Source organism: Thamnophis elegans, chromosome 7, assembly GCF_009769535.1.
Source record: "Thamnophis elegans isolate rThaEle1 chromosome 7, rThaEle1.pri, whole genome shotgun sequence".
Classification (NCBI taxonomy): domain Eukaryota; kingdom Metazoa; phylum Chordata; class Lepidosauria; order Squamata; family Colubridae; genus Thamnophis; species Thamnophis elegans.
This window is the reverse complement of record NC_045547.1, coordinates 50,290,687-50,317,962: the sequence shown is the minus strand read 5'-3', so window position 1 is coordinate 50,317,962 and position 27,276 is coordinate 50,290,687. Positions and strand designations below refer to the sequence as shown.

The window sequence follows — 27,276 nt, the reverse complement described above, 5'->3', positions numbered from 1 at the left end:
TAAATAATCAGACTTCGCTTAGGTTCGCTTCTATTCATTTATAATTAGTAAAAGTTCACTTGATTTCTACCCATGGAGTCCTGTGGTTTTCTTTCCTGATTTTTGAATGAAGAAGGGCTGACAATTAAGTGAAGTCTGACCTCCACCCCACCAGGAGCTACAACCTACCGAGGGGGGTGTTCTCACAAGAAGAAAAAGAATGTCTTTGCATGTGAGTGATCAAGAGGAAACTGAAGGGGCGGCAGCAGAACCATCTTTAACTGAAAGGCTGGCTGGTCTAAGGGTGGAAGAGCCTACTGTTCGTCCCCGATGGACTTTGGGTGTGGGACAAAAAGAGGAGTCGTAGGAGTTGGATGCGGGAGTCACGAGAAGGAGACCAAAAAAAAAAATCAGCAGAATGGGGTGACGCTGGGGAAGAGGATTACAAATTGTCCCATGCCATGCGGCTCAAAGTCCATCTGGGACGAACAACAGGCTCCTCCACTCTTAGCCCAGCCAGCCTTTCAGTTAAAGATGATCCTTCCGTCGCCCCCTCATCTTCTTCTTGGTCTTTCACATGCAAAGACATTTCTTTTCTTCTTGTGAGAATACCCCCCTCAGTAGGTTGTAGGTCCGGGTTGGGTGAAAAATGAGACTTAGCTTATTGTCAGCATTTCTTCAATCAGTAATCAGGAAAGAAAACCACTAGACTCCATTTGTTGAAATCAAGTGTACTTTTACTAATTATAAATGAACAGTTGCAAAGCTAAGCTAAGTCTGGTTAATTAGGCGCAAAAGCTAATAATATATTGTATAATTCATTCCCCTCCCTTTGGCATCCCCGTGCACAGTCCAATCATAATTCTCCCAAATGTCAGGTGTGAGATAACTTCGAAAGGCATCACCAGGATGGAATGCCAGACCGTTGGACTTGGCGGGAAACACTCCTCCTCGACATGCGCAGTAAGGTGGTCAGTTCAGTGTCTAGAAACTTCCTTCAGCACAACAATGATTCCCCTCCCAAATACCATGCCCCCCTCCCCCGTTTCAATGGCAGCCGAAGCAGTAGCAAAGCGGAGGCTGACACACACACAGTAATGGCTCTGTCCTTGACATCTTCTACCCTGAAGCTCAGCACAGGCACCCCTCAGGGCTGTGTACTCAGCCCCTACCTGTGCTCACTGTATACATATCACTGCATATCCTCGAATCCAGCCAACATTCTGATAAAGTTTGCAGACGACATGGTGCTGGGGCTTATAACTGGAGGAGATGAATCAGCATACAGGGAAGAAGTCCAGAAGGTATCTGCAGGGTGCTCAAAAAACAACTTACATCTAAATACTAGCAAGACAAAGGAGATGGTGCTGGATTTCTGGAAGTATAGAGAGCAACTGCCCCACTGTATATCAAGAAGGGCTGTATGGAGAGGGTTTCCTCTATTAAATTCTTGGGAGTGCTCATTAGTCAAGATCTCATGTGTAAAAGCAATAGAGAGTAGATTTCCTTAAAGTTCTGCCGAAAAATCATAACGGCTGATGACTTCTATCTATCGGTCCACATTGAATGTGTTCTCACACACTTTATAACAGTATGGTATGTTGGTTTAACAGCTGCATAAAGGAAGGCACTACAGAGTGAGCAGTTCAGCAGAAGAAACCATTGGTTGCCCTCTAACGCTACTGGATGACATTGCCAGGTCTTGCTGCTTCAGCAGAATAAGGAAGATACTTAGGGATGATTCACACCCTGGCCAGTGTCTCTTTTCACTTTTACCATTGGGCAGAAGACATCGAAGTATAGCTAGCCGGACAAATAGGTTTAAAAACAACTTCTACTCATGTGCTGTCAGACTCCTAAACAATCACAATCACTCCATGTACATATGGAAATGTATGTCTAGTTTTTTCTTTTCCCAATTACTTGAATAAATTGGGAACTGTATTGTCTTGTATTTTCTGTTATGGATTGCACCAGTAGAGGCTAAACCAAATTTGTTGTATACATGATATACAATGACAATAAAGGCTGCTGTTGTTATTATTTGCTTAATCTTTGGTGAGATTCACAGCTTTTGGATCTGGTTGGTAGCTCAACGGTTTGAGTCCTGACCAAGGACCTAGGAACTGTTAAGGTAACGTTGAGGATATAAGCTGTTCCAAGTAGGGTGGTTTTTTGTAGAATCAGAATGTTCAAGTCCGATAAATTTAGAATTTCCAAATAGCAAGGTAGCCCTTTAGGTATTGCTCCAAGGGCTCCAATTACAATTGGGACAACACTCGATTTCTTTTTCCACAGTCGCTCAACTTCAGTTTTCAAGTCCCAGTACTTTGATTTTTCTTGCTGCTTATCTTCAATTTGCGCATCACCAGGTATTACAATGTCAATAAACCAAACTTTTCTTCTTCTTCTTCTTCTTATTATTATTATTATTATTATTATTATTATTATTATTATTCGCAACAACAGAATTGTATCACAGCGGCCAGTTGTTTCGCCGGATTTGGCATTGGTTACTAGTCGGGCCCCACCCAGGGGCCTAGGACGTCGTAACGTATTTTCGTAATATGTGTGCAGATCCAAGCAGTGTGGCTTTTTGCATTTGACTGATGGTGATTTTGTCAATTTTTAACTGTTTTAAATGTAATTCCAGTGCTTTTGGAATAGCACCCAGTGTGCCAATTACCACTGGAATTACCACTGCTGGTTTGTGCCATAGTCATTGAATTTCAATTTTTAAGTCCTGGTATTTTGCTATTTTTTCATGTTCCTTCTCGGCGACCCTGCTATCACCTGGTATTGCGATGTCTATGATTGTGACCTTATTTTTCTCAACCAATGTGATGTCTGGTGTATTATGCGCCAGTATTTTGTCCGTTTGTATACGGAAATCCCACAAGATCTTGACCATCTGATTTTCGGTGACTTTTTCAGGCTGATGTTCCCACCAGTTTGTTGCTGTTTTAATATTATACTTTTTGCACAAATTCCAATGGAACATTTGTGCTACTGAATTGTGCCGCAATTTATAATCCATCTGCGTGATTTTTTTACAGCCGCTGAGTATGTGATCAACAGTTTCATCAGCTTCTTTGCAAAGTCTGCATTTGGCATCATCAGAGGATTTTTCGATTTTGGCCTTAATGGCATTTGTGCGGATAGCTTGTTCTTGCGCAGCCAGGATTAGTGACTCTGTTTTTTTCTTTAATGTACCTGTTGTTAACCATAACCAAGTTTGTTCACTGTCCACTTTATCTTTTATTTTTTCCAGAAATTGGCCATGCAGTGCTTTGTTCTGCCAACTCTCCATTCTTGATTTTATCACATCTTTTATGTATTCTTGTTTCGTCTGTTGGGCCTTCAGTAGATTTTTGTTCTTTACTTCAATTAGTAGATGTTCTTGACTTTCTTTTAAATAATCAGCCAGTGCATGTTTTTCTTCTTCAACTGTTTGCTTCACTTGTAATAATCCTCTGCCACCTGATTTTCGGGGCAGGTATAATCTATCAGTATCACCACGTGGATGTAAACTGTAGTGCATTGTCATTAGTTTCCTGGTTTTTCGGTCCAAAAGGTCCAAATCAGCTTGTGTCCAGTTAACTATACCAGCTGTGTATCTTATAACTGGCATTGCCCAGGTATTTATGGCCTTGATTGTATTTCCACCATTCAATTTAGATTTTAAAATTTTCCTAACTCTGTTGGTGTACTCTCGCCTGACAATAGTTTTTACTTCTCCATGCTTGATGTTATCCAACTGCAGAATGCCTAAGTATTTGTAGGCTTCATTTTCTTTGCATTTAATTAATTGGCCATTGGGCATTTCAATTCCCTCACATGCAGTGATTTTGCCCCTTTTTATGGATACAGTGGCGCATTTTTCCATGCCAAACTTCATTGAAATATCGGTGCTGAATACTCGGACTGTGTTTGTCAATGATTGGATTTCTATTTCTGACTTTCCATAGAGTTTCAAATCATCCATATATAGTAAATGCGAAATTTTTTCAGCTTCTTTGTCTGTTTGGTAGCCTAATTTCATTTTTTTTAAGATTACTGATAGTGGGATCATTGCGATGATGAAGAGAAGAGGTGAAAGTGAATCACCCTGGAAAATTCCTCGCTTGATATTAACCATTCCGTAGATCTCATTCCCTACTGCCAACTCAGTTCTCCATTGTTTCATCGCCTTTTCAGTAAAGGATGTAATATTTTTGCTAATGCCAGTTGTTTCTAAGCATTTTATGATCCAACTATGTGGCAGTGAGTCGAATGCCTTTTTGTAATCAATCCAGACCATATTCAAGTTCGTTTTTCTGTTCTTACAATTTTCTAATATCATTTTATCAATTAGGAGCTGATCTTTTGTGCCCCTGCTCCTTCTTTTGTTGCCTTTTTGTTCTACTGGCAAGATGTTGTTTGTTTCCAATGCTTTTCTCAAAGTCATGTATCCACTTTGCTTCCTTGTTGTAGTCCTTTGCATTTTCCCACAATTCTTTCCAGAATTCAACTGTGGCCTGTTTTTCTGGTTTTTCACTTTTGGTGTCACCATTCACATTAAGACTTTGATAAAAACGCCGTTGGTCTGATCGAAATTGCTGATTTTGTTTATATTGGATGATTCGTGCCTCATATCTTTCAATTTTTCTAGCTGTTGCTGTTATCTGCTGTTTTACAATCTCTACAGCTTCATTGATGTTTCTTGTATCCAATCTATATCTTCTGATTAGCCGATCTATGATTTTGTTGTTTTTAAGCCGTTGCTCATGCATGTTCTTTAAGTTACTAGCATCTGCCCTTAATTTTTTGATTTTTTTGTTCTAAACAGATTTTCCACTTTGGCTTTGATGCTTTTTCTGTTGTGTGACTAGATACTTTGATTTTAATGCCTAGTTCATTAGTGACTATTACAGCTGCGCTGTACATTAACTGGTTTGTTTCCAAGATGGATCCCGGTTCAATTGTTGAAAACACTGCATTAACCATTTTCATGATAGGAGCCAAAATTTTCTTAGGCACAGTTTTTAGTGATGGTAAACGTTGCCTTTCCTCATTAAGCAGAAAATGCTCCATGACCTTATCCTTCAATTCTTTTTGTTTTTGAGTTAGTTCATCAGTTGGTTCAGTGATAACTGGTTCTAGTGGTGGTGATGTTATTTCCTCCCCGAGAGCTTCTTCTGGGAGTTCTACTATAATGTCTTTAGTTGTGTCTTGAATATCAGTTATTTCCGCTTGTGATATTGTTTTTTGGGTTTTGCAATTTGCTTGAATTTCCTCATGTTCAACTTCACTAAACACTTTATTCCGTATAATAAATCGCCTTTGATCTGCTAGTCATTGTTCACTAACATTTGAATCTGGATATTGTTGTTTCCATATTTTCCATTATTATTATTATTATTATTATTATTATTATTATTATTATTATTATTGTACAGCGATATCAATAAGCTGTATGCTTCAACCCTCTACAACCGTGATATCTGGCATGTTGTGTTCCAAATGACAACCTGTCTGTATTCGAAAGTCCCTCAGGATGTTCACCGTCTCATTTATTATTATATACTGTTTTCATTAAACATGAAACTCAAGTCAATTGAACATTCAAAAGCACATCACAAATACCATTGACTAGTGCTAATGGTTGTTACGAGTTGCTGCAGTGTCCTAGATATCAACCAAATACCTTCTTAAGATGTATGATGTTCCGAGTAGCGCAGTTTTTTGCAGTTCCGCTGGTGTTAACAGGAAGCTGCAATTTTTTAATGTGTTTTGTAAAATTCTTGGACATGGTACCAAGTGTCCAGACCAATGTGTATCAATGTTTTTATTATTATATACTTTATTCATTAAACATGAAACTCAACCAACTGAATATTCAAAAATGTATTACAAATACCATTGACTGGTGCTATGGTTGATACGGTTTGCTGCCAGCATCCAAGGTATCAACCAAGTACCTTCTTAAAATAAATATAAGATGTTCTGAGTAGTGCAGTTTTTTGTAGTTCCACTGGTGTTATTGCAGAAAGCTACAATTTGTTGATGTATCTTATAAAATTCTTGGACATGGTGCCAAGTGCCCGGATGACAATGGGTATCACTATTACATGCTTCATCCATAGCCGTGATTTTTTCCAGTTCTTTTTCTTCGACTCTGGCATCTCCTGGAACAGCGATATTAATAAACTATACATTTTGGCCCGCTACAACCGTGATATCTGGTGTGTTGTGTTCCAAATGACAATTCGAAAGTCCCACAAGATCTTCACCTTCTCATTTTCGATAACTTTTTCCACTTTATGTTCTTATGACTTTCTGGATACAGGTAAATCATATTTTTTACATAATGACCAGTGGATTAATTTAGCAACTTGGTTATGTCTAGCTTTTTAATCAGCTTGTGCGACTTTGCTACATTCACATATTAAATGTGAAACAGTTTCGACTTTGTTATTGCAGTCGGCAGTTTGAGTTGTCAGTGGATTTTTGTATCTTTCATGGCATTAGTTTGTAATGCTTGTTCTTGAGCAGCCAGTATTAAACCTTCCGTTTTTTTCTTGATAGTTCCCACTTAAGCCATGTCCATGTCAAGTTGTCATCACATTTTCCTTCAATGTTTTTCAAGTGCTGTCCATGCAAAGCTTTGGTTTTCCATCTATTTAATCTATCATTCAAATGTTTTTCTTTACATTCTGCCTTTGTTCCTGTTGTTTTTATGCTGTTCTCTGTTTTCACAGCCTGAAGCAATTTTTCTGTACTTTGGTTCACATAATCATTCAAACTTCATTTTTCTTCTTCTACAGTTTGATGGATTTGCAATAGCCCCCTGCCCCCTATTTTTCTTGGTAGGTACAACCTGCCGATGTCACTTCGTGGCTGTAAAGCGTGGTACATATTCAAAAGTTTGTGCGTTTTCCGGTCCAAGTTTTCCATTTCAGCCAAAGTCCAGTTGATTCCAGCTGAGTAGTGTATCACTGGAACTGCCCATGCATTAATGGCTTTAATTATGTTTCCAGCATTCAGAAACATTAAGAAGCAAATGTGTGTTGATTCTTCCTTGCCAAGTTATTTCTGATTAAAGCAGCATCTCATTCCAATTTAATTTTCAATGTGAATTTTAGTGAAAAACTCATTTAATAAAACTCCTAAACTCCAGTCTTAAACTTAGAATTTACAAGTAAGTAAGAATGGGTGTTAGTGTACATCTGTGTTTTATTCAGCTGTTTACACTTCGAAATGAGAAACAGAGGTTTAAAGCATGAAAAGACCCTGTTCTTTCCCTTGGATTTCCAGGTCCCTCCCTACAGAGAGCAGAATATAGACTTTGTTATATTGCGATGAACAGATGTGGTGCCAACACTTCATTGCTGGCACAGATGGCTGGTTTCCACAATAGAGTGGTGCTCTACGATGGTGCTCAAAATGTTACTCAGTATTCCACTATGATGTTTTAGGCCTACCAGATTGTGGGTGGGCCAACTGCCATCCATTCAAAGGTCTGAGAGAATAGGCAGCCAAATGACTCTCAGCTGTGATTACAAATGGCCAAGAATGAGAATCAAAAGATCTCTGCAACTACATGGAATATTTTGGCACCCTTATTACTCCAATGAGTAGAAGTTTCTACAGACTAAACAGCAGGACCAAGGGCTCCTTGCCAGAATTGAATTGGTTGTGGGGATAGAAAATTAATTCTTAATTCAGAAGAATAGCTGCATTCATCTATTGCAATAAAATAAACCCAAAGATTATTGTATAACTTCAGAAACAAGGTGGTTTATTAGGCAACAGATCTAACAGGTTTTAACTTTTACTTTCAATTCCAGTTCATGGCAGGAGCTACAAAGATGTATAGTGGAAGAGTGTGTGTGTGTATGTGTGTATGTGTGTATGTGTGTGTGTGTGTATACACTGTGTGCACAATTATTAGGCAAGTGAGTATTTTGACCGTATCATCTTTTGTGTGCATATTTTCCACCTCCAAGCTGGATAAACTTGAATGCTTAGTGGATATAAGCAGATCATATGATGTGTATTTGTGTAATGAGGGAGGGTGTGGCCTAAGATCAACACCCTATATCAAGGTGTGCATAATTATTAGGTAACTTCTTTCCCATAGGGAAAGACTCTGAAAAGACAAAAATTGTAAAAGGTCTTTCAGAAGGATGCAGCACCCTTGAAATTGCTAAGATATTGTAGCGTGATCACAGAACCATCAAACATTTTGTTGCAAAGAGTCAACAGGTTCACAAGAAACATGTTGAGAAAAAAAAAGATGTACCTTAACTGCCAAAGATTTGAGAAGAATCAAACATGAACCTACCAGGGACCCATTATCCTCCAGTGCTGTCATATTTCAGAACTGCAACCTACCTGGAGTGTCCAGAAGTACAAGATGTTCTGTGCTCAGAGACAGGGCCAAGGTAAGGAAGGCTGAAATTCTACCACCACTTCTTGAAGAAGACACATAAGTTGAAATGACAAGACTGGGCCAAGAAGTAACCAAAGACAGATTTTTGAAAGGTTTTATGGACTAATTAGATGAGAGTGACTTTTGACAGACCAGATGGATAGGCCCGTGGCTGGATCAGTAACGGGCACAGAGCTTTGCATTGGCTCAGATGCCAGCAAGCTGGAGGTGGGATACTGATATGGGATGGTATTATTGAAGATGAAGTAGTTGGATTTTTTTAGGTTAAAGATGGACTCAAAATCAACTCCCATACCTACTACCAGTTTTTAGAAGACACTTTCATCAAGCAACGGTACAGGAAAAAGTCTGCATCTTTCAAGAAGACCATAATTTTTATGGAGGACAATGCTCCATTGCTTGCATTGAAGTACTCTGCTGCTTGGCTAGCCAGTAAAGACCTTAAAGATGTAAGAATAATGACATGCCTCCCCTTTCTCACTAAATCCTATTGAGAACTTGAGGGCTCTTCTTAAATGGGAGATTTACGGTGAAGAAAAACAGTATACCTCTCTGAACAGTGTCTGGGTGGGTGTGGATGTTGCTGCACACAAAGTTGATCATCAACAGATGAAGAAACTTGACAGACTCCATGAATGGAAGGCTATATTGATCACTGATTTTTTTTTAACTGTCAGAAATGTTTATTTGTAAATTTTGAGTTGTTTATTATTCTCACTTTAACAGATGAAAATAAATGAGTGAGTTCATTTAGTTGCATAATAATTCTGCACACTAATAGTTGCCCAATAATTGTGCACACATAGCTATTCTCCTAAGAAAGCCATAAACTCACTTTTACTTTCTTAAATATTCAGGTTTGAGGTTTATTAAATTTTGGATTGACCGTGAGCACTGTAGTTGTTCAATAACAAAATCAATCCTCCAAAATACAGCTTGCCTAATAATACATAGAGTCAAAAGCAAATTACCAAAACAATTTTAAGTAATAACCATTCTGACTATGCCCCCTCCCCCCCCAAAAAATATCAATTTTTACTACTTGATAATTTGATGGTTTAAGGCCAAAAGAGAATAGGGGAAGAGAAGCAGTCAGGAAACTAAGTCTGTTATAAAGCTGACCAGGAACAAAATGAGGCAAAATCCAACACAGCTGAGAATATCTATTGAGGAAAATAATAGAACACTGTCCACTTGGTCCCAACTGACTCTGGACAATGTGAAGCATAGATCAAGGCATAAATATTCAGTAATTTTCCTTAAATGCATCCTTTACACAATTGAAATACTTGCCCTTAAATATATTGACTGGTATTCTTTTTCCAGCTAATACATTTCCATGAGGCAATAGCACGTATGTGCTAGTCGTTCCTGACTCTAGGGGGCGGTTTTTCATCTCTGTTTCACAGGCAAAGAGCCAGCGCTGTCTGAAGATGTCTTGGTGGTCATGTGGCCTTCCCACCAAAGGTGGTCCCTATTTTTCTACTTGCATTTTTATGTGCTTTTGAACTACTAGGTTAGAAGAAGCTGGGACAAGTAACAGGAGCTCACTCCATTACACGGTGCTAGGGATTTGAACCGCCGAACTGCCAACCTTTCTGATAGACAAGCTCAGCGTCTTAGCCACTGAGCCACCACACCCCAATCCATGAGACAATAGAGTTGATTTATTTGAATGTGATAGAATGTGACAGAATTTAATGCATACAGTTAGTCCTCAACTTACAACTACAATTGGAAGAGGGAGAAGTAAGGAGGGAGGAAGAGGGGAATGTAAGGAGGTTGAGAGGGGAAGGAGGGTGAGGAAGGTGAGAAAGGAAGATAGGAGGGGAAAGGGAAGTAGGAGGGGTGATCGTTGGAGGGAGAAAGGAAAGTTGGAGGGGGAGAAGAAGGGGTGTATGAAAGCGATAGGTTGGGTTTATGAGTTGTGTTTAGGTTGGGGTTTTTCTTTTCTTACTATTATATTATTATTATTGCAAATATACAGTATATAAGTGAATGTACAAAATTGAAAATGAAAATGAATAAAACATTTAATAAAAAAAAAAACAAAAATAAAAAAAAAACTTACAACTACAATTGAGCCCAAAAATTATGTTGTTAAATGAGGCACTTCTTGAGTTTTGCCCCATTTTACGATCTTTCTTGCCACAGTTATAAAATGAATCACTGCAGTTGTTAATTTAGTAACACCATTATTAAGTGAATCTGGCTTCCCCACTGACTTTGCTTGTCAGAAGGTCGCAAGACAGGATTCCATGACTTTGGGACTCTGCGACTGTCATAAATATGAATCATTTGCCATTCGTCTGAATTTTGTCACATAACCATGGTGATGCTGCAATAGTTGTAAGTGTGAAAAATGGTCATAAATTACTTTTTCAGTGTTGTTGTAACATTGAAGGTCACTAAATGAACTGTTGTAAATCAAGAACTACCTGTATTTCTTTTATGCTTGTTAGTGACTTAAATGTGAAACAGTAAAGTACTAGAAGCAAAAGGTATGTCTACATCAACATTCTGTATGCCACATATTTATGCTGCTTCAAAATCTCCTAGAATATTATTTAGGTTAAGCTCAATAAATTAGGAGGAGGGGAAATTGTATGGCACTTCTGTTAGGAATATAATCTAACGGTTGGGTTGGCAATATATAAATCATGTAACAATGTTGTATCTGTTTCTTTAAAGCATATTGTAAAATGTGATTGGTTGTTGTTTTCCTCAATTGGCCATAAGAGGGAGCCAGAATGACTGTTAGTTCTCTGTTCGTTAGATGCTGGGCTGATCTGATCTGAGTGTCGTGAGCTATTGTAAGTTTTGCAACTGCTAGCAAACTTCGAGTACTGAATTGATTGTATGATACTGGACTATGTTATTTGGATTATCCCTTAACTGAAAGACATTGATGACTGACTGACTCGTTTGTATAATGAAGGGGGCAAACATTACAAGCCATGGCTCGAACTATGATAGCTGTTTCAGGTTTGCCGGAAACACTGTGGGGTGAAGCTAAGGTGACCAGATTTTCAGATTGGAAAAGAGGGATGCCTTTGACCGGGGTGGGGGGGGCCTTGATTAAAAAAATTTTTTTTGTCAAAAGGTCACCCCAGGACACTGAAACCAGCATAAATACAAATCTGTTGCCAAACAAAATTTTGATCACGTGACCATGAGGATGCTGCAACGGTCGCTAAGTGTGAAAAATGGTCGCAACAGTCGCTAAGTGTGAAAAATGGTCATCAGTCACTTTTTTCAATGCCATTGTAACTTTGGTGACTAAATGTTTTTCCCCTCCTCGAGACTCCTCACTTCTTCCTTCATTCCTCTTGCTTATCTACCTTCACCTTATCTGTCTTCTGCTCTTTCCCTCTCTTCCTTCCTTTCGCCTTCCATCCTCTCTTCTTTCCTCACTCACTCCGTTCCTCCTTTTTTCTCTTCCTTCCTCCTTCCATTCTTTCAGCTTCATTTCTTTTGCCTATCTACCTTCTCTGTCTTTCTGCTCTTTCCATTTCTCTCTTCCTCTTCGCTTCTGTTCCTTCCTCCTTCCCTCCTTTCCTATTTCTTCCTTCTTCCTTCTTTCTGCCTATCTACCTTCACCTTCTCTGTCTTTCTGCTCTTTCCCTGTCTTCCCCTTTCCTCCCTCCCTTCTTTCCTTTCTAGTTCCATCTTTTCTTCTTTCCTCTCTCCCTCTTTTTCTTTTTTCCTTCCTTCCTCCTTCCTCTTGCCTATCAACTTTTTTTATTTTTTTTTGTTACATAGACGACACATACCCACAACAATAAAAACAAAACAAAACAAAAAGAAAAAAACCCATCATCACATATAGCATGTCATTTGGTTACAAGTGTTTTAACATTTATCATTCTTATACATTTATTATTTCATTTAATAGGTTATAATATACAGTTTGGGTTGCTTTGTTTACCATCCCTTCCTCCTGTTATAACACCACCTTATTTTCCCTTTCTTTTCTCCCTTCCTCCCTTCTCCCTAAACCGACCAATTAGATCGCACAGACTAGGCCTCCTCCGAATTCCATCAGCCGGTCAATGCCGACTGGCGACCACACGGAGGAGAGCCTTCTCTGCTGCTGCCCCGACCCTATGGAACGAGCTCCCCATGGAGATCCGCACCCTCACCACGATCCAGACCTTCCGCGCAGCCCTCAAGATCTGGCTCTCCCAGCAGGCCTGGGAATAGGTTTCCAATCACCCGCCCGAGTGTTTGATTGCTGAATGAAAGTTGTGTTTTATCATTTTTCTTTTGTTCACTAATTGTTTGTTTTGACCTTGCACTTCCCCTCCCCTGTGGTTGTAAGCCGCCCTGAGTCCCCTCAGGGAAAAGGGCGGCATATAAATCCCAATAAACCTCTAAACCTCTTCTCTACTTTCTTCCTTCCTGCTCTCCTTTCCCTTCCTTCTTCCTGTACCTTTCTCCTACTCCTGCTCTTCCTCATCCCCTTCCTACCCTCTCTCCTCCTCTTTCTCTCCTTTCCATCCTCCTCTCCTTACCTCTTTCTTTTCACCCTCTCTCCCTTCTCTACTTTCTTCCTTCCTCCTCTCCTTCCCCTTCCTTCTTCCCTTACCTCTCCTTTGCTCCTGCTCTTCCTCTTTCCCTTCCTACCCTCTCTCCTTCCTTTTCTCTCCCTTCCATCCTCCTTTCCTTTCCCTTTCCTTTCTCCCTCCCTCCCTTCTCTACTTTCCTCCTTCCTCCTCTCCTTCCCCTTCCTTCTCCTACTCCTGCTCTTCCTCTTCCCCTTTCTACCCTCTCTCCCCCTCTTTCTCTCCTTTCCATCCTCCTCTCCTTACCTCTTTCTTCTTTCCCCCATCTTCCTTTCATTCTCTCCTCCTTTCTCCCTTTCTCCCAACTCCCTTTCTGGGAGTTGAAGTCCACACACTTTCAAGTCTCCAAGGTGGAGAAAGATTTTCTATCTAATTAATATAATTATTTCTCCCTCTCTTTTTCACTCTCTCTCCAGCGCACACACGCAAATGCATAGGGCAGCCCACCTCACACACAGGTAACTCCGGGCGGCTTACGGGAAGAGGACAGCCGACCACTCACCCACGCGGGGGGGGGCAGGATTTCGCCAAGAAAAGTTAACTTTCCTGCGAAAGGGGCCGGCAGCCTCTTAGCTCTTCCCGGCCGGGGAGACCTCCCCCCACGTCCACTCCTGCGACCCTCCTCCCGCCTCCTCGGAGCTTCAAGCAAGCTAACTGGGAAGGCCGGGGAAGAAGAAGAAGCGGCGGCGCAAGGTCAGCGGTCCTTGGGGGCGCGGCGGAAGCCCTGCGAAAGTGCCCCTTCCCCAGCCCGGCTGCCGTTTCTGCTACTGAGGGCGGAAGGGGAGGAGGAGGAGGAGAAAGATAAAGTGAAGGCACGATCCCTGCTGCAGCCGAGGCGGGAAAGGTGCGTTTTGACAGGGCTTCCACAGCGCTGTGGAAGCCCTGCGAAAGTGCCCCTTCCTACTGAGGGCGGAAGGGGAGGAGGAGGAGGAGAAAGATAAAGTGAAGGCACGATCCGAGGCAGGAAAGGTGCGCTTTGACAGTGGGGATTTCATAGTCTCCTTCCCCTGGAGTGGGGAGGAAATGTAGATTTCATAATATCCTTCCCCTGGAGTGGGGAGGATTTGGGGGATTTCATAGTATCCTTCCCCTGGAGTGGGGAGGAATTGGGGGATTTCATAGTATCCTACCCCTGGAGTGGGGAGGAAATGTAGATTTCATAGTATCCTTCCCCTGGAGTGGGGAGGATTTGGGGGATTTCATAGTATCCTTCCCCTGGAGTGGGGAGGGAATGTGGATTTCATAGTATCCTTCCCCTGGAGTGGAGAGGAATTGGGGATTTCATAGTATCCTTCCCCTGGAGTGGGGAGGAAATGTGGATTTCATAGTATCCTTCCCCTGGAGTGGGGAGGAAATGTAGATTTCATAGTATCCTTCCCCTGGAGTGGGGAGGATTTGGGGGATTTCATAGTATCCTTCCCCTGGAGTGGGGAAGAATTGGGGATTTCATAGTATCCTTCCCCTGGAGTGGGGAGGAAATGTAGAAGCTCCTGCTCTCCCCGCAAAAGGTAGCCTCGCCGCTGCCTCTCTCTATTCCCTTTGCCCGCTGTCGGTTAAGAAGAAAGCCCACGGTGGGGAAGCTGCTTGTTTGTGTGCCTAGGATTCTTTGAGGTGTGTGTGTGTAATTGTCTCCAGCTGAAGGAGCGGAAGTGGGAGGAACGAAGCTCGGAGAAGCCAGGGAAAAGATGCAAACCCCCCCCGCCCCCAAACTTCCCGCATGGGTTGCAGATCCCTTATAGGGGGAGGGGAGGGGAAGAGGCTCTGCGGGTGTGGGAGGGGAGGAAAATGGGGGACGCTGCAGAGGTAAAGGAGATGAAGAAGACCTTCATTGTGCCAGCCATCAAACCCTTCGGATCACTACGATTTCGCCGCCGCCAGTTGCAAGGAGTGGGAAGGAGAGGAAGGAAGGAGGGAGGGGGGGAAAAGAAGAAGGGATCTACATGGCTCGTCGGGCCGATGTGGAAGGCAAGTGGCAAGCCAGCCCTTCAAACTCATGCCGGCACTTTAGCATGCCCCTCGGCCGCCATTCAGCGAAAGATGTTTCGCTGAATGGCGGGCAAGTTCTAAACTGCCAGCATGACTTTGAAAGGGCTGGATTGCCTTCCGCGCGGGCCGACGTGGAAGGCAAGCGGCAAGCCAGCCCTTCAAACTCATGCCGGCACTTTAGCGTGCCCCTTGGCCGCCATTCAGCGAAAGATGTTTCGCTGAATGGCGGGCGAGTTCTAAACTGCCAGCATGACTTTGAAAGGGCTGGATTGCCTTCCGCGCGGGCCGACGTGGAAGGCAAGCGGCAAGCCAGCCCTTCAAACTCATGCCGGCACTTTAGCGTGCCCCTCGGCCGCCATTCAGCGAAAGATGTTTCGCTGAATGGCGGGCGAGTTCTAAACTGCCAGCATGACTTTGAAAGGGCTGGATTGCCTTCCGCGCGGGCCGACGTGGAAGGCAAGCAGCAAGCCAGCCCTTCAAACTCATGCCGGCACTTTAGCGTGCCCCTTGGCCGCTATTCAGCGAAAGATGTTTCACTGAATGGCGGGCGAGTTCTAAACTGCCGGCATGACTTTGAAAGGGCTGGATTGCCTTCCGCGCGGGCCGACGTGGAAGGCAAGCGGCAAGCCAACACTTCAAAGTCGTGCCGGCAGGCAGGGCTGGAGCAAGCGAGCGAGCGTGCTCCGTCCCGGTGGGTGCATGAGCGGAGCACTTTTCCAGCGCTCCTGTGCCTGGAGAGCTCCCTCTGCATATGAGCCCGGGATCCGCCGTTTGCGCTCCCTTGCTCTGCCTCGCCACCCGCCTTCCCTATCTAGGGACTCCTCCAGCAGAAATAGCAGAGTCGCGTCGAGCGCCGCTCTGCCTTTCTCTGCGCTCTTCCCGCCCGGACGCCCAGAGCCTCCCAGTCTGCCCGGCCCGGGGTGAGTCAGCTGCAGTGCAGCGGGCGGCGATCCCGCCACCCCCCCCGCTCACTCGCCCCGCCCGTCACTTACTCTGAGTTCGGAGAAGAAGCGGCGGCCCCAGGTGGCACTTTTCGCAGAGGTTTTCCCACAGCTTGTCCGGAAGTGGAGCTGGAAAGGCGAGCTCGCTCCCCGCTCACTCGCTACGCTACCCCGCCCATGCGAGCGGCAACGGATGGGCGGGGGACTCATGCAGCGTGCTAAGCGGACTCCAGCCAATCAGTGAGCTGGCTGGGATAGAAAACTTTAAGCACGCCACGTTTTCCATCCCAGCCAGCTCACTGATTGGCTGGAGTCCAGGCCAATCAGTGAGCGGCAGGCTGGGCTGGCTTAGATTTTTAGTGTAGAATAGAATAGATGGGGGAAAGGAATGAGCGAGCTAGCGGCAGCTGATGATGGGCGGGAGAGCCAGTGAGCGCCGAAATAAAGCGGGGGTTTTTGAGAAGCGGGCGGGACGCGGGAAAAATGATGAAAAATCGGGCCTGTCCCGCCAAATCCGGGACGTCTGGTCACCCTAGGTGAAGCTATGATGTGTAGTAACCATGTTTTAAACAATGTGGTGAATACACCACCAGTGAATTGCCATTCACTAGGTGGCATGGCAGAAAACCTGATTTAAGTTATCTACACACATTTGGAGCTCCGACATGGGTGCATGTTCCCTCACAAGTAAGACTGAAAGGGTAACATAGAACTTGACAGTTATTTTTCATAGGTTACAAGGCCAACCATAGATCGTTTAGATTTTGGGAGAAAGGCACAACTAAGGTTCACTGTAGCACTAGTGCTAAGTTTATAGAACACGTGGGGTGGAATAAATTAAAAACAACTGATTATGTAATTATCGACACCCTGGTAGTCCCTAATGATGAGGTAAGAAAAACAGTAGTTAAAGAATTTAAGGAAGAAGTACATGACGAACCAGAAGAACAAGAGCAGGTTATACAGGAGAGTCCACTGGTGAGCCCTGAGTTGCCTAGACATTCAACCTGTGTAACACGACCACCTGACAGATATCAAGCTACTATAGCCACTGTTCCCTCTAAGGTGCGCGCCTGCGCGGCCGCGCACATGGAAAGAAATCCCCACGCAGCAGTTTCTAACTGCCGCGCAGAGATTTCTACCAAAGCAAACGTGGGGAAGTCCTTTGCAGGCGGCTAGAACTGGCCGCCCGCAAAGGACCTCCCCAGACTTGTTTTGATGAGCCGCCAGTCCTCTTGCTTCTTCTCCTTCACCAGCAAAGCTCCCGCTGGCGCCCCTGCCCATGGCAGTGGCAGTGGTGCCTCTCCCTCCACGCAGAGCACCTGAGTTGACCCCCGCGTTATCCCTCCCCCTTCCTCCTCTGCCATGCTTTTGAGGTAGCGGGAGCTAGTAGGAAAGCGGCGGAGGTGGAGGCAGCAGCTGGGCTCTGGGTTATCCCTGCCGCCGCCTCCACCTCCGCCGCTTTCCTACTAGCTCCCGCGACCTCAAAAGCATGGCAGAGGAGGAAGGGGGAGGGATAACGCGGGAGCCAGCTCAGGTGCTCCACGTGGAGGGAGAGGCACCACTGCCACTGCCATGGGCGGGGAAGCCAGCGGGAGCTTTGCCGGTGAAGGAGAAGAAGCAAGAGGACTGGTGGCTTTGAAATGCAACCCCCTGGTCCCGCCGGCCGCGGATTTGATTCGGCGTAAGTGGGGGTCGAACACATGCTGAGCCGACTTTGTGCAGTGAGGCGGAGTAATTCAACCCCCCCAAAGAACGTGTGTGTGTGTGTGTGTGTAAGAGAGAGAGAGAGAGAGAGAATTGGATCAAAATTGGTGGCCAAAGGAGTGGAGGGAGGGAGGGAGGGAGGGAAGGAAGGAAGGAAGGAAGCCCTGCCCCCTGTGAAAAAAACTGAAGATGGAGCAGTGAATGAATAAACCATAAAAGCAACAAACAGTTAATGCGTAAGTAAGCTGAGGAGCAAGTTCTCAACTAAGGAAGAAATAAAAGAAATATAAAAAGCTCAATATGCCAAAACACTTATTTTAGTCTTCATTTAATTACTTGTATTGTAGTCTGATGTAACATCTTTTTAAAGTTAACGTTAGTTAGAAAATTAGGGTACAAAACTTAAATAATAAAAAAATTGTACATTCATTTTGAAAAATAAATGCAATACTTGATTAATTTCATATCTTTATTTAAAATAGTTTTGGCATGGCATATGATTTTATTGCCTCAGTTGGAAATGATGTGGATGTTGTATCTGATTCTGAGGTATATATATTCTTAAGTAACATAACATATAGCATATTGTCCAAACTTGCTAGACTATTTAATTGATCTTACTATTTTAAAGGGGGAGAGTTTCATGATAAATTATTTTATTACATTTATGTTGCATTTATATATTATATTTATTACATTTATATTCCACATTATATATTTGTATTGTTATTTTAGTGTATATTGTCAATTTTGATAGATATTATATTGATATATCAATACTGATTTTAATCATACTAAATAACAATTACTGCTATTATTTATCAGCATTACATATTTACAGTTTTTAATATCGAGTTAGTCGTATTTTAGAATAATAGCGTTATCTTTTAATAGGATAATTGGCAAAATCTAATTCACATGTGATGGGTTGCATTCCAAAGGAATGTGAGAGGACAGGTTGCCTGCAAAATGCCAGGACCCAGGACCCTGTTGGTGCCATGTCTCTCTCTAGCCAGTCTAACAATCTAAAAGCTGAGCAGAGAGCCTTTTTTTTTTCAGGGTGAGCGGAAAAGTATAGTGTTTGAGTGGCACTTTTCATGTCTGGCATTCATCGGGCTGAAACCTCGCTCGCAATTGGCGCTTGACGCTTGGAAGGTTGCGCAAATGTCCAGCAGACACGACAGCAGTTCAAACTGTGGCTCTCTTAGGTGCTCAGGCATGAAACTGTGCAGCTCACACACTATACTTTTCCGCTCACACTGAAAAAAAATTAGAGGGAACATTGACTATAGCGTTTCAAGTAGATAAAGTTCCTGCTACTTATCATGAATTAACCCTGTATCCTAAGGAGGAGCAGATAGTTTGGAAAACAGCAATGGAAAAGGAACTGGAATCCTTACAAAAGTTAGAGGTGTATGAAAATGTAAGGTTACCCCCAGGTAAACATGCCATAGGATGTAAATGGATCTACAAGATTAAAACAAGTGTAGATGGGACTGTTACCCATAAAGCCAGATTGGTAGCACAAGGGTTTGATCAGTCAGCCAATGACTACGATGAGGTATTTGCACTTAGTCTAAAGGCTACAATATTACGTGCATCATTAGTTTGGGCAGCTAGGCATGGATATGTAGTGAATCATTTAGATGTTGAGACGGCATATCTCCATGCACCGTTGCAACATACTATATATTTAAAGAAGCCTTCAGGGTTAAACACTGGTAATAACACTGATTTCTGGAAGTTAAAAAAGAGTCTTTATGGCTTAAACAATCAGACTATGAATGGAATCAATGCATAGTGAAGGAATTAGCAAATATAGGTTTCAAAGCTGGCATGGCTGATCCATGTTTGTTTAAGAAAGAAAGTAATGGTGTGATTTCATTGTTGCTATTGTTCACTGATGACATAGCATTAATCACTAAAACTGAGCAAGAAGCTATAAGTATTATAACACTGTTAAGGATGCAATTCAGTATAAAACATATCAGTGAGATTAGGCAATATCTTGGTTTACAAATAGATAAAACTAGCGGAGGATACAAAATCTCACAAACTGAGAAGATTAACCAGCTACTCAGGACGTTTAGGATGGAACTGTGTAAACCAGCTAAAACTCCAATGGGTTAGGAATTTAGCCATGATGATGTAAAAAGCCCTGTGTTTGATAAAGGTATTTATCAATCATTGATTGGTAGCTCATCGTATCTGAGTAATTGGTCAAGGCCCGACATAGCATATAGTGTAAATCAATTAGCCAGTTTAATGCTGAACCTACTGAAAGGCACTGGCAAGCTGCTAAGAGGATATTAAGATATTTTAAGCAAACGATGCATTATGCATTGTATTTAGAACCTAGGAATGATCTGAGCTTAACTGCATATGCTGATGCAAGTTTTGCTACAGATGTGTCTACGTGGAAATCAACATCAGGGTTTGTTGTATTTCTGGGAAAGGCACTAATTGGATGACGGTCTATTAGACAAAAACATTTAAGTTTATCAACTATGGAGGCTGAGTCCTCATGTCTGTCATTATTATTTACAGATTTGGTTTGCTATAAACAACTCCTACTTGATATCGGGATTGACATACAGAGCCTATTGTTGTTTACAAAGACAATCAAGCAGCAATTCAGATGGCATCCAATCTTGCTGTAAAAACTAGGTCAAAACACACTGATATAAGATATCTGAATGTACGGCAAAGTGTGAATAGTAAATTAGTTTCACTAGAGTATTGTATGTCTGAAGACAACATCGCAGATCACTTTACCAAAGCCCAAGGTACTATAAAGCATAAACGTTGTTGCGAGGAACACGGATTAAGATTGTAAAATTTATATATTGTCCTACCCGAAGGGGGGAATGTTAAGAATATAATCTAACGGTTGGGTTGGCAATATATAAATCATGTAACAATGTTGTACCTGTTTCTTTAAAGCATACTGTAAAATGTGATTGGTTGCTGTTTTCCTCAATCGGCCATAAGAGGGAGCCAGATTGTTAGCTTTCTGTTCGTTAGATGCTGGGCTGATCTGATCTGAGTGCCGTGAGCTATTATAAGTTTTGCAACTGCTAGCAAACTTTGAGTACTGAAATGATTGTGTGATACTGGACTATGTTATTTGGATTATCCCTTAACTGAAAGACATTGATGACTGACTGACTTATCCGTGTATGACTTGGATTGTTTGATGGACTCTGATACCTCTATTTCCACGAAAGTAAAAGCCTGTTTAAACGGCAGTGTCTTTGTATGCTGGTTTGTGTCTTCTCCAACACAACTCTCACAACGCTTCTCTGAACGTACTCGCTCTCCCAACAGGGAGCTTACCTAACAACTTACATGACCATATCCTGTATTTGCAATTATTCCAGCTGTGAAGATATCATTGCTGCATTTATTTATTAAATATTTTGCTTGTTTTTTATATTATTTAGGTAGAAAGATTCATTATTAAGAGTGGTTGACAACTTTTAAAAATTTAAACAGAATATAAAAATTAAAAATATAAATGGATTATTTAAAATTATTACCTGAAAAAGAGAAAACTCTAAATTTAAAACAATTTTCTCTTTCCAAAGGAACATTCAACTCGAAAAAGACCTCAGCTGCCTTCACTATTGTATTTTCAGCTAATCTAAGCCAACTGTTCAATTTTAAAGTAAGATATTTTGCAGGAAAACTAATTTTCATTTACAACAATGTTGTTACTGCAACAGTATTTTTATTTATTTATTTATTTGTTTGTTTAACAAATTTATATGGACACCCAACTCCTACATGGTAAGCATACAAAATTTAAACTTATATAAACCAGTTTTTCTTCAATTACATTCTACATAACATTTGGAAGTTTATCCTGTATCACTGTCACCTTACTCTTGCACAGTTATGGAAGGTCCATCTGACAAATCCACAGGACAAGCTTTCTTTCCCAGGTTCATAAGCTGTTGTTGGTTTCAATCCATGCTTCCGTACATGATACGACTAAATTATGGCAGTTGAACAAAACAGGAAATGTCAAATTTCTTCAAACTTCATTATTTCTGACAAGTCACAACTGAGATTCACATCTCAGAATGATTGTGTCCACAATATGTTGTTTTACAGTTTTATTTATTGAAACTATTGGTTATACAGTAAATGCACACCAATAACAAAATATGCCAATTTATTATTTTAAAAGAAAATAAAAATTCAGATGAATGGATTGGAAAGGAGTCTGTACTTAAAGCATCATTTTTGACAACAGTTCATCTTGCTGCAGTTTGGGACTTACTATGAGTAATACCAAATATCTGGCTAAGTTGACTATCATTTCTTGATAAATCTAATTTCCAATATTGATGAAATACAAGTAAGGCCTCGACTTACCACCACAATTGAGACCAAAATTTCTGTTGCTAAGCAAGGCAGTTAAGTGTGTGTTAAGTGTGTTTTGCCCCATTTTATGACCTTTCTTGTCATGGTTGTTATGAATCTGGCTTCCCCATTGACTTTCTTTGTCAGAAGGTCACAAAAGGTGATCATATGATCCCAGAACATTGCAACCATCATAAATATGAATCAGTCGCCAAGTGTCTGAATTTTAACCATGTGGCCATGCTGCAATAGTCGTAAGTCACTTTTGGCAATGCTGTCATAACTCTGAACTAAACTAGACGAATGGTTATAAGTCAAGGACTACCTGTATGCCTTCATACTTAAGTTGATACATATATTCCATTGTTTTATGTTTATCAAATGAAATAAAAATGTTATAAAAATTATTCAATATTCAGCCAGTGCTTCTGTATTTGGTTTTTATAGTGAAAAACTCCTTAGTTTTTTCTAGCAGCCATTTAAAAAACAATCAAAACCAAAATGAAGAAACCTTAATGATGATCTCATTATTTCAAGAACCACTGAAATTCATCCTTTTATTTTGTCTGTAAGTAGTTTTATACCTTGGATGGTTAAAATTCTGCACCGAGGAACATTTGGAAGTAAAGAAAAAAAGAAAAATGATATGAAGAATTATAGTTTAGTTTTTCTCTCAAGACAGATGGTGATACTACCTTAGGAATGTTCTTACCAGCTCCAGTTATAAACAATTTCTCCAGCATTTGCTGACCAACCTTCTGCTCAGATAACACCCTGAAGGGTTTGTGTTAAAGGAGATGTTTTACAGAATACCCTGAAGAGAGAAGGGACACCTCATTGAATTCAGAATGCCAAAGAAAATCTGGAATCCACAAAACTCACAGGAATCCGGGCCTACATGCAATATTCAAAGCTAAGATTAGATTAAAAATGAACAATATGGCTAGGAAGGAGAGTAGACCGACCAGTGATGAATTTGTTTCTGAGTCCAATGAGTCATACATAAAATATAAACTACTTGATGTTTCATCATTCAGTGACTTACATCTGTATTTGTCAGCTTCCTCCATAGAAAAACATTGTTTGGAGAGAGAGGATATAGCTGATATTATAAGAGCTTTCTAGAGCTTTGAACTGTGAGCTCTTTCTATCATGCCGGATTTCTTCACTTAACATTGCAGCTGTTGGATCTGGTATCTTGTCTATATGAATGTACTCTGATTTATGGTCCTCAAATCACCTCAAATTCTTTCAAATGCAGATTGGAAGCTTGGTGAATTTTTGTTAACGTTCTGGATTTCTACTGTTGTCAACATGTGTTACATAATTACTTACATATTATTGTATTGTTAATTTCCTACTAAAATATATATTCCCATGACTTGTGGAAAATTATGAACCAGTTGTAAGATCAGAAGGGGGAAGAGAATATTAATATTTATTCCTAAGACTAACAATGTCCTTTTGTCTGTGTTTGTGTGTGTGTGCTTTATTTTCATTTAGGAAAAAAAATGTGAAAGAAGCTGAACATTTATAAGATATGGAGTTTGCTACAACATGAATTTTCCTCTCACTTTGCAGTGTTTAACATAAAGAACACATCATGTCATTCTGTGATGTGACACATCTGCTAAAAGAAAATGTATAATGTAGTGAACCTGTTATATTTTCTATAGAAGCAAGTAACGGAAGAGGTCTGACCCAGCAACATCAGTTCTAAAAAAATATTTTCCTTGGCCCTCATTTTTAAATGTTAAGGCCAGATCTATTTTTTTACTGTCCTTCATTCAGCAAACAAGATATTTGTTTTTAGGTCTTTAGGAAGAGATTTCCAGATTTACAATAGTATTCCAAAAGTTTCATTAGCTAATTCACTTGAAGGCTGCCTGGATTTCAGGATGAAAGGTCATGATGATCTTAGACAAGGCACTACCAAAAAGCTTCCACTTTTCATAATAATCAAGGAAATATAATTGCTTAGCACATTCAAAACAATATGATACATCATTTATAAAATGATCGTGCCAGGAAATTTATAAATCTTGGAATATTCTGTATTCTGTACTATGTAGCATCCATTATTGATTATCAGTGTTCGTGTTAATGCTTAATAACCATATAGATGGATTTTTCCAAGAGAAAAAAATATTTTAGAGATGGAGAAATAAAGCAGATATTATATGTTTTAAATTTGTTGGACACCCAACCCCAAAGTTTACATCAAATACAGTATCTTTGTGCCAACTATAAAAGAGCAAAATTTGAATTGTTTTTGAAATATATATCATTATGTAAAGTTATGAAGATTAACATGGAATCATTTGTTTCCTTCAGACATTACTGTGAGTAAAACCAGAATTTATACCGAAAGCAGTATTTCCTAAGATCTCATGGAATGTAGAAACAATATATTTGATTTGACTGCAACTCCTTTAATTTCTCCAAAATTTTCATTGATAACCAACCAATTATAGGTTTAACATGTTTCCTTTGACAAGCATCAAACGTAGCCTGTCCATGAACTATTTGTACATTCTTGCTAATGATCTGATTATTCCTAAATTGTATGGTATAAACTTCATGAAAGTATGTGTATGAGAAAGATTGCTGGTAAATTAGTATACTTCTAACCAAACTGCTATATTTCCATATAGAAATTCGAGCTCAGCTAATAGAACAACAAAAATGCCTGGAGCAGCAAACAGAGATGAGAGTGCAGCTTCTTCAAGACTTGCAAGACTTCTTTCGTAAAAAGGCAGAAATAGAAACAGAATATTCACGCAGTCTTGAAAAGTTAGCTGAAAGATTCATGGCAAAAACAAGAAGTACTAAAGATCATCAACAGTACAAGTAAGCTGAAGTTCCTTATACAATAGAAGGCTAAATTAATTTTCAGAATTGCTGTGCAATCAACCATGGTTTGTTGGACTAGAATTGATGTTATGTGCTTCTTGCATTCAGCCAATTTTTCTACAGACATCCTAACCTTTTGAAAAATAGATATTCTCCATGAAATTTCAACTATGCTCTAAGGATGACTTCTACATTATGATGTGAAACAAATAATTTTATTTTGGTCTTATAATCTGGTTATTAATACTGTACTCCAGACCTAACAAGGATGCCAAAGTATTTGAAAGCAGTATTTCCTAGGAAGAATATCCAGATATGTGATTTGTTCCTAGACTAGGTTAGGTTATATTAGACTAATACTATGAATCTGAATATAATTCATTTGTTTCATTTATAAATGTTTTTCATTTGAGAGTTGCATAATGTTTCATCTCAATATTGTTTATTAAAATAGCAATATTTAATCTTTTGCATTTTGATTTTTAATGTGCATAATCACTTGAGAATTTGGTGATTTCAACTATTTACAAATTTCCCTTACAAATCTTGGAATATTCTATATTTTGTACTATGTAGTATCCATTATTGATTTTCAGTGTTAGTGTTGATGCTTAGTGACCGGATAAATGAATTTTTTCCAGGAGAAAATAAACATTTTAGAGCCGGAGAAATGAAGCAATATTCTATGTTTTAAATTAGTTGGATACCCAACTCCAAAGTTTATGTCAAATACAGTGCCTTTGTGCCTACTATGAAACAACAGCAAAACTGTTTTTGAAGTATTTATATCATTATGTAAAGTTATGAAGGTTGACATGGAATCATCTTTTTCCTCCAGATATTACTGAGTATAAAACCAGAATGTCTCTACTTGTTTCACTTTTTGTGCCACCTAGAGAATAGCTTTTCTAGTTTTATGACTAGCTTCCCTATGTTTCATGCTACAGCTCTAAACTGTAAACATTAAAGCATACCGTCTGGACAGGGCCTTATTCACTATTCTTTGTTGACTTCCTGCATAGATGTGAATGCTACTGATAAAAGCAGATTTACAGGATAAATAAATGTATGTTACCTTTTAAAATGGCACATATTTATTTATGCCTTTATTTTTAAAAATGTAAACTTAGAGTCTGATTCCAAACCTCTGACCTTTAAAAAAATTTAAAATCTCAACTGTCCTTAAATATGCACTGGACGGCTTTACTGTTCTTTCATAATGCTGATTTTCAGCATTGAAAGGGTGTTTAATGAATGTTAAGATATAATTCACACATAAATACAATCCTGAAAATGCTGGTTTTGTTTTTATTTATAATTTATGTAGAATGTATTTATATAATTTAATGGTTGCAAATATTTTAATTAAAATAAATAAAACACAATGGTACCTGCAATGATATAAACTATATAACATATGTATGCTACTAGGAAAGACCAGAATCTTCTATCTCCAGTAAACTGTTGGTATTTACTACTCAACCAAGTAAGAAGAGAAAGCAAAGACCATGCGACACTGAGTGATATCTACCTGAACAATGTCATCATGCGTTTTATGCAGATAAGTGAAGATTCCACCAGAGTGTTCAAGAAGGTATAATAATGTTGTTTTTCTCTTTTCAATGAAATAGAACTATCTAAAAGACATAATTTGAAACCAAATACTCTGCAGGAGATTGAGATTAGTAATTGACTTCATTGTGACATTTTTCACTATTAATATGGAGAAGAAGTGAAAAAAATAAAAAAAAACTTTAACTTTTTTGGTGAAAGTGACAAGAATATACAATTGTAAATGCAAAAAAGCTAAATGCAACATATTGTGTTGCATTTAGCTTTAAATACAAGTATATTGTGTTATCTCCAACAAAGGAAAGATGGCAGGGGTGCCAAACTCAAGGCCCAGTGGCCAGATCCAGCCCATAGGGTGCTTAGATCTGCCCAGCGGGGCCAACCTGGAAACAGCAAAGAACTGGCTCACAGTGCCTCTGCCAGCGAAAACAGGACTCGTAATGGTTGCATGCAGCTCTCCTGAACTCTTTTTTCACTGACAGAGGGTTGCAAGAGGTCTTCCCAACTGAAAACGGAGTTTGGGAGCCCGTTTTTGCTGGCAGACCACTTGGGCCACCACAGGCGCCTCAACACAAGTGATGTCGAGCTGGCCAGTCACCCTGGCCACGCCCAACCTGGCTCCCCAGGGTGAAACACAATCCTGATGCGGCCCTCATTGAAATTGAAATTGACACCCCTGTTCTATGGATATCAAATCTAAGCCAATGTAAAAGATAATTCTATTTTTTTTTTCAATACTTGTGAGAAGTTACATTTTCAATGAAAAAGAAAACTGTTACCAATCTTGCTAAAAACTCCACCTTAAAAAAACTGCAATGAACTTTGTAAATTCTTTAGGTGGCTTTTGAGGATAAAATAAAGGAGATTGTAA

General features: G+C 40.3%; 1 protein-coding gene across 2 annotated transcripts in view; it reads left to right on the top strand.

The window, feature by feature from the left end:
• SRGAP1 (SLIT-ROBO Rho GTPase activating protein 1) overlaps positions 1 to 27,276 on the top strand; it is a 218,007-nt gene that overhangs the window by 95,444 nt on the left and 95,287 nt on the right. For both annotated transcript variants that reach the window (XM_032220782.1, XM_032220783.1), the window contains exons 4-5: positions 24,635 to 24,830; positions 26,265 to 26,427. In XM_032220782.1, the coding sequence (XP_032076673.1) occupies positions 24,635 to 24,830; positions 26,265 to 26,427 (359 nt within the window). The remainder of the gene's footprint in view (positions 1 to 24,634; positions 24,831 to 26,264; positions 26,428 to 27,276) is intronic.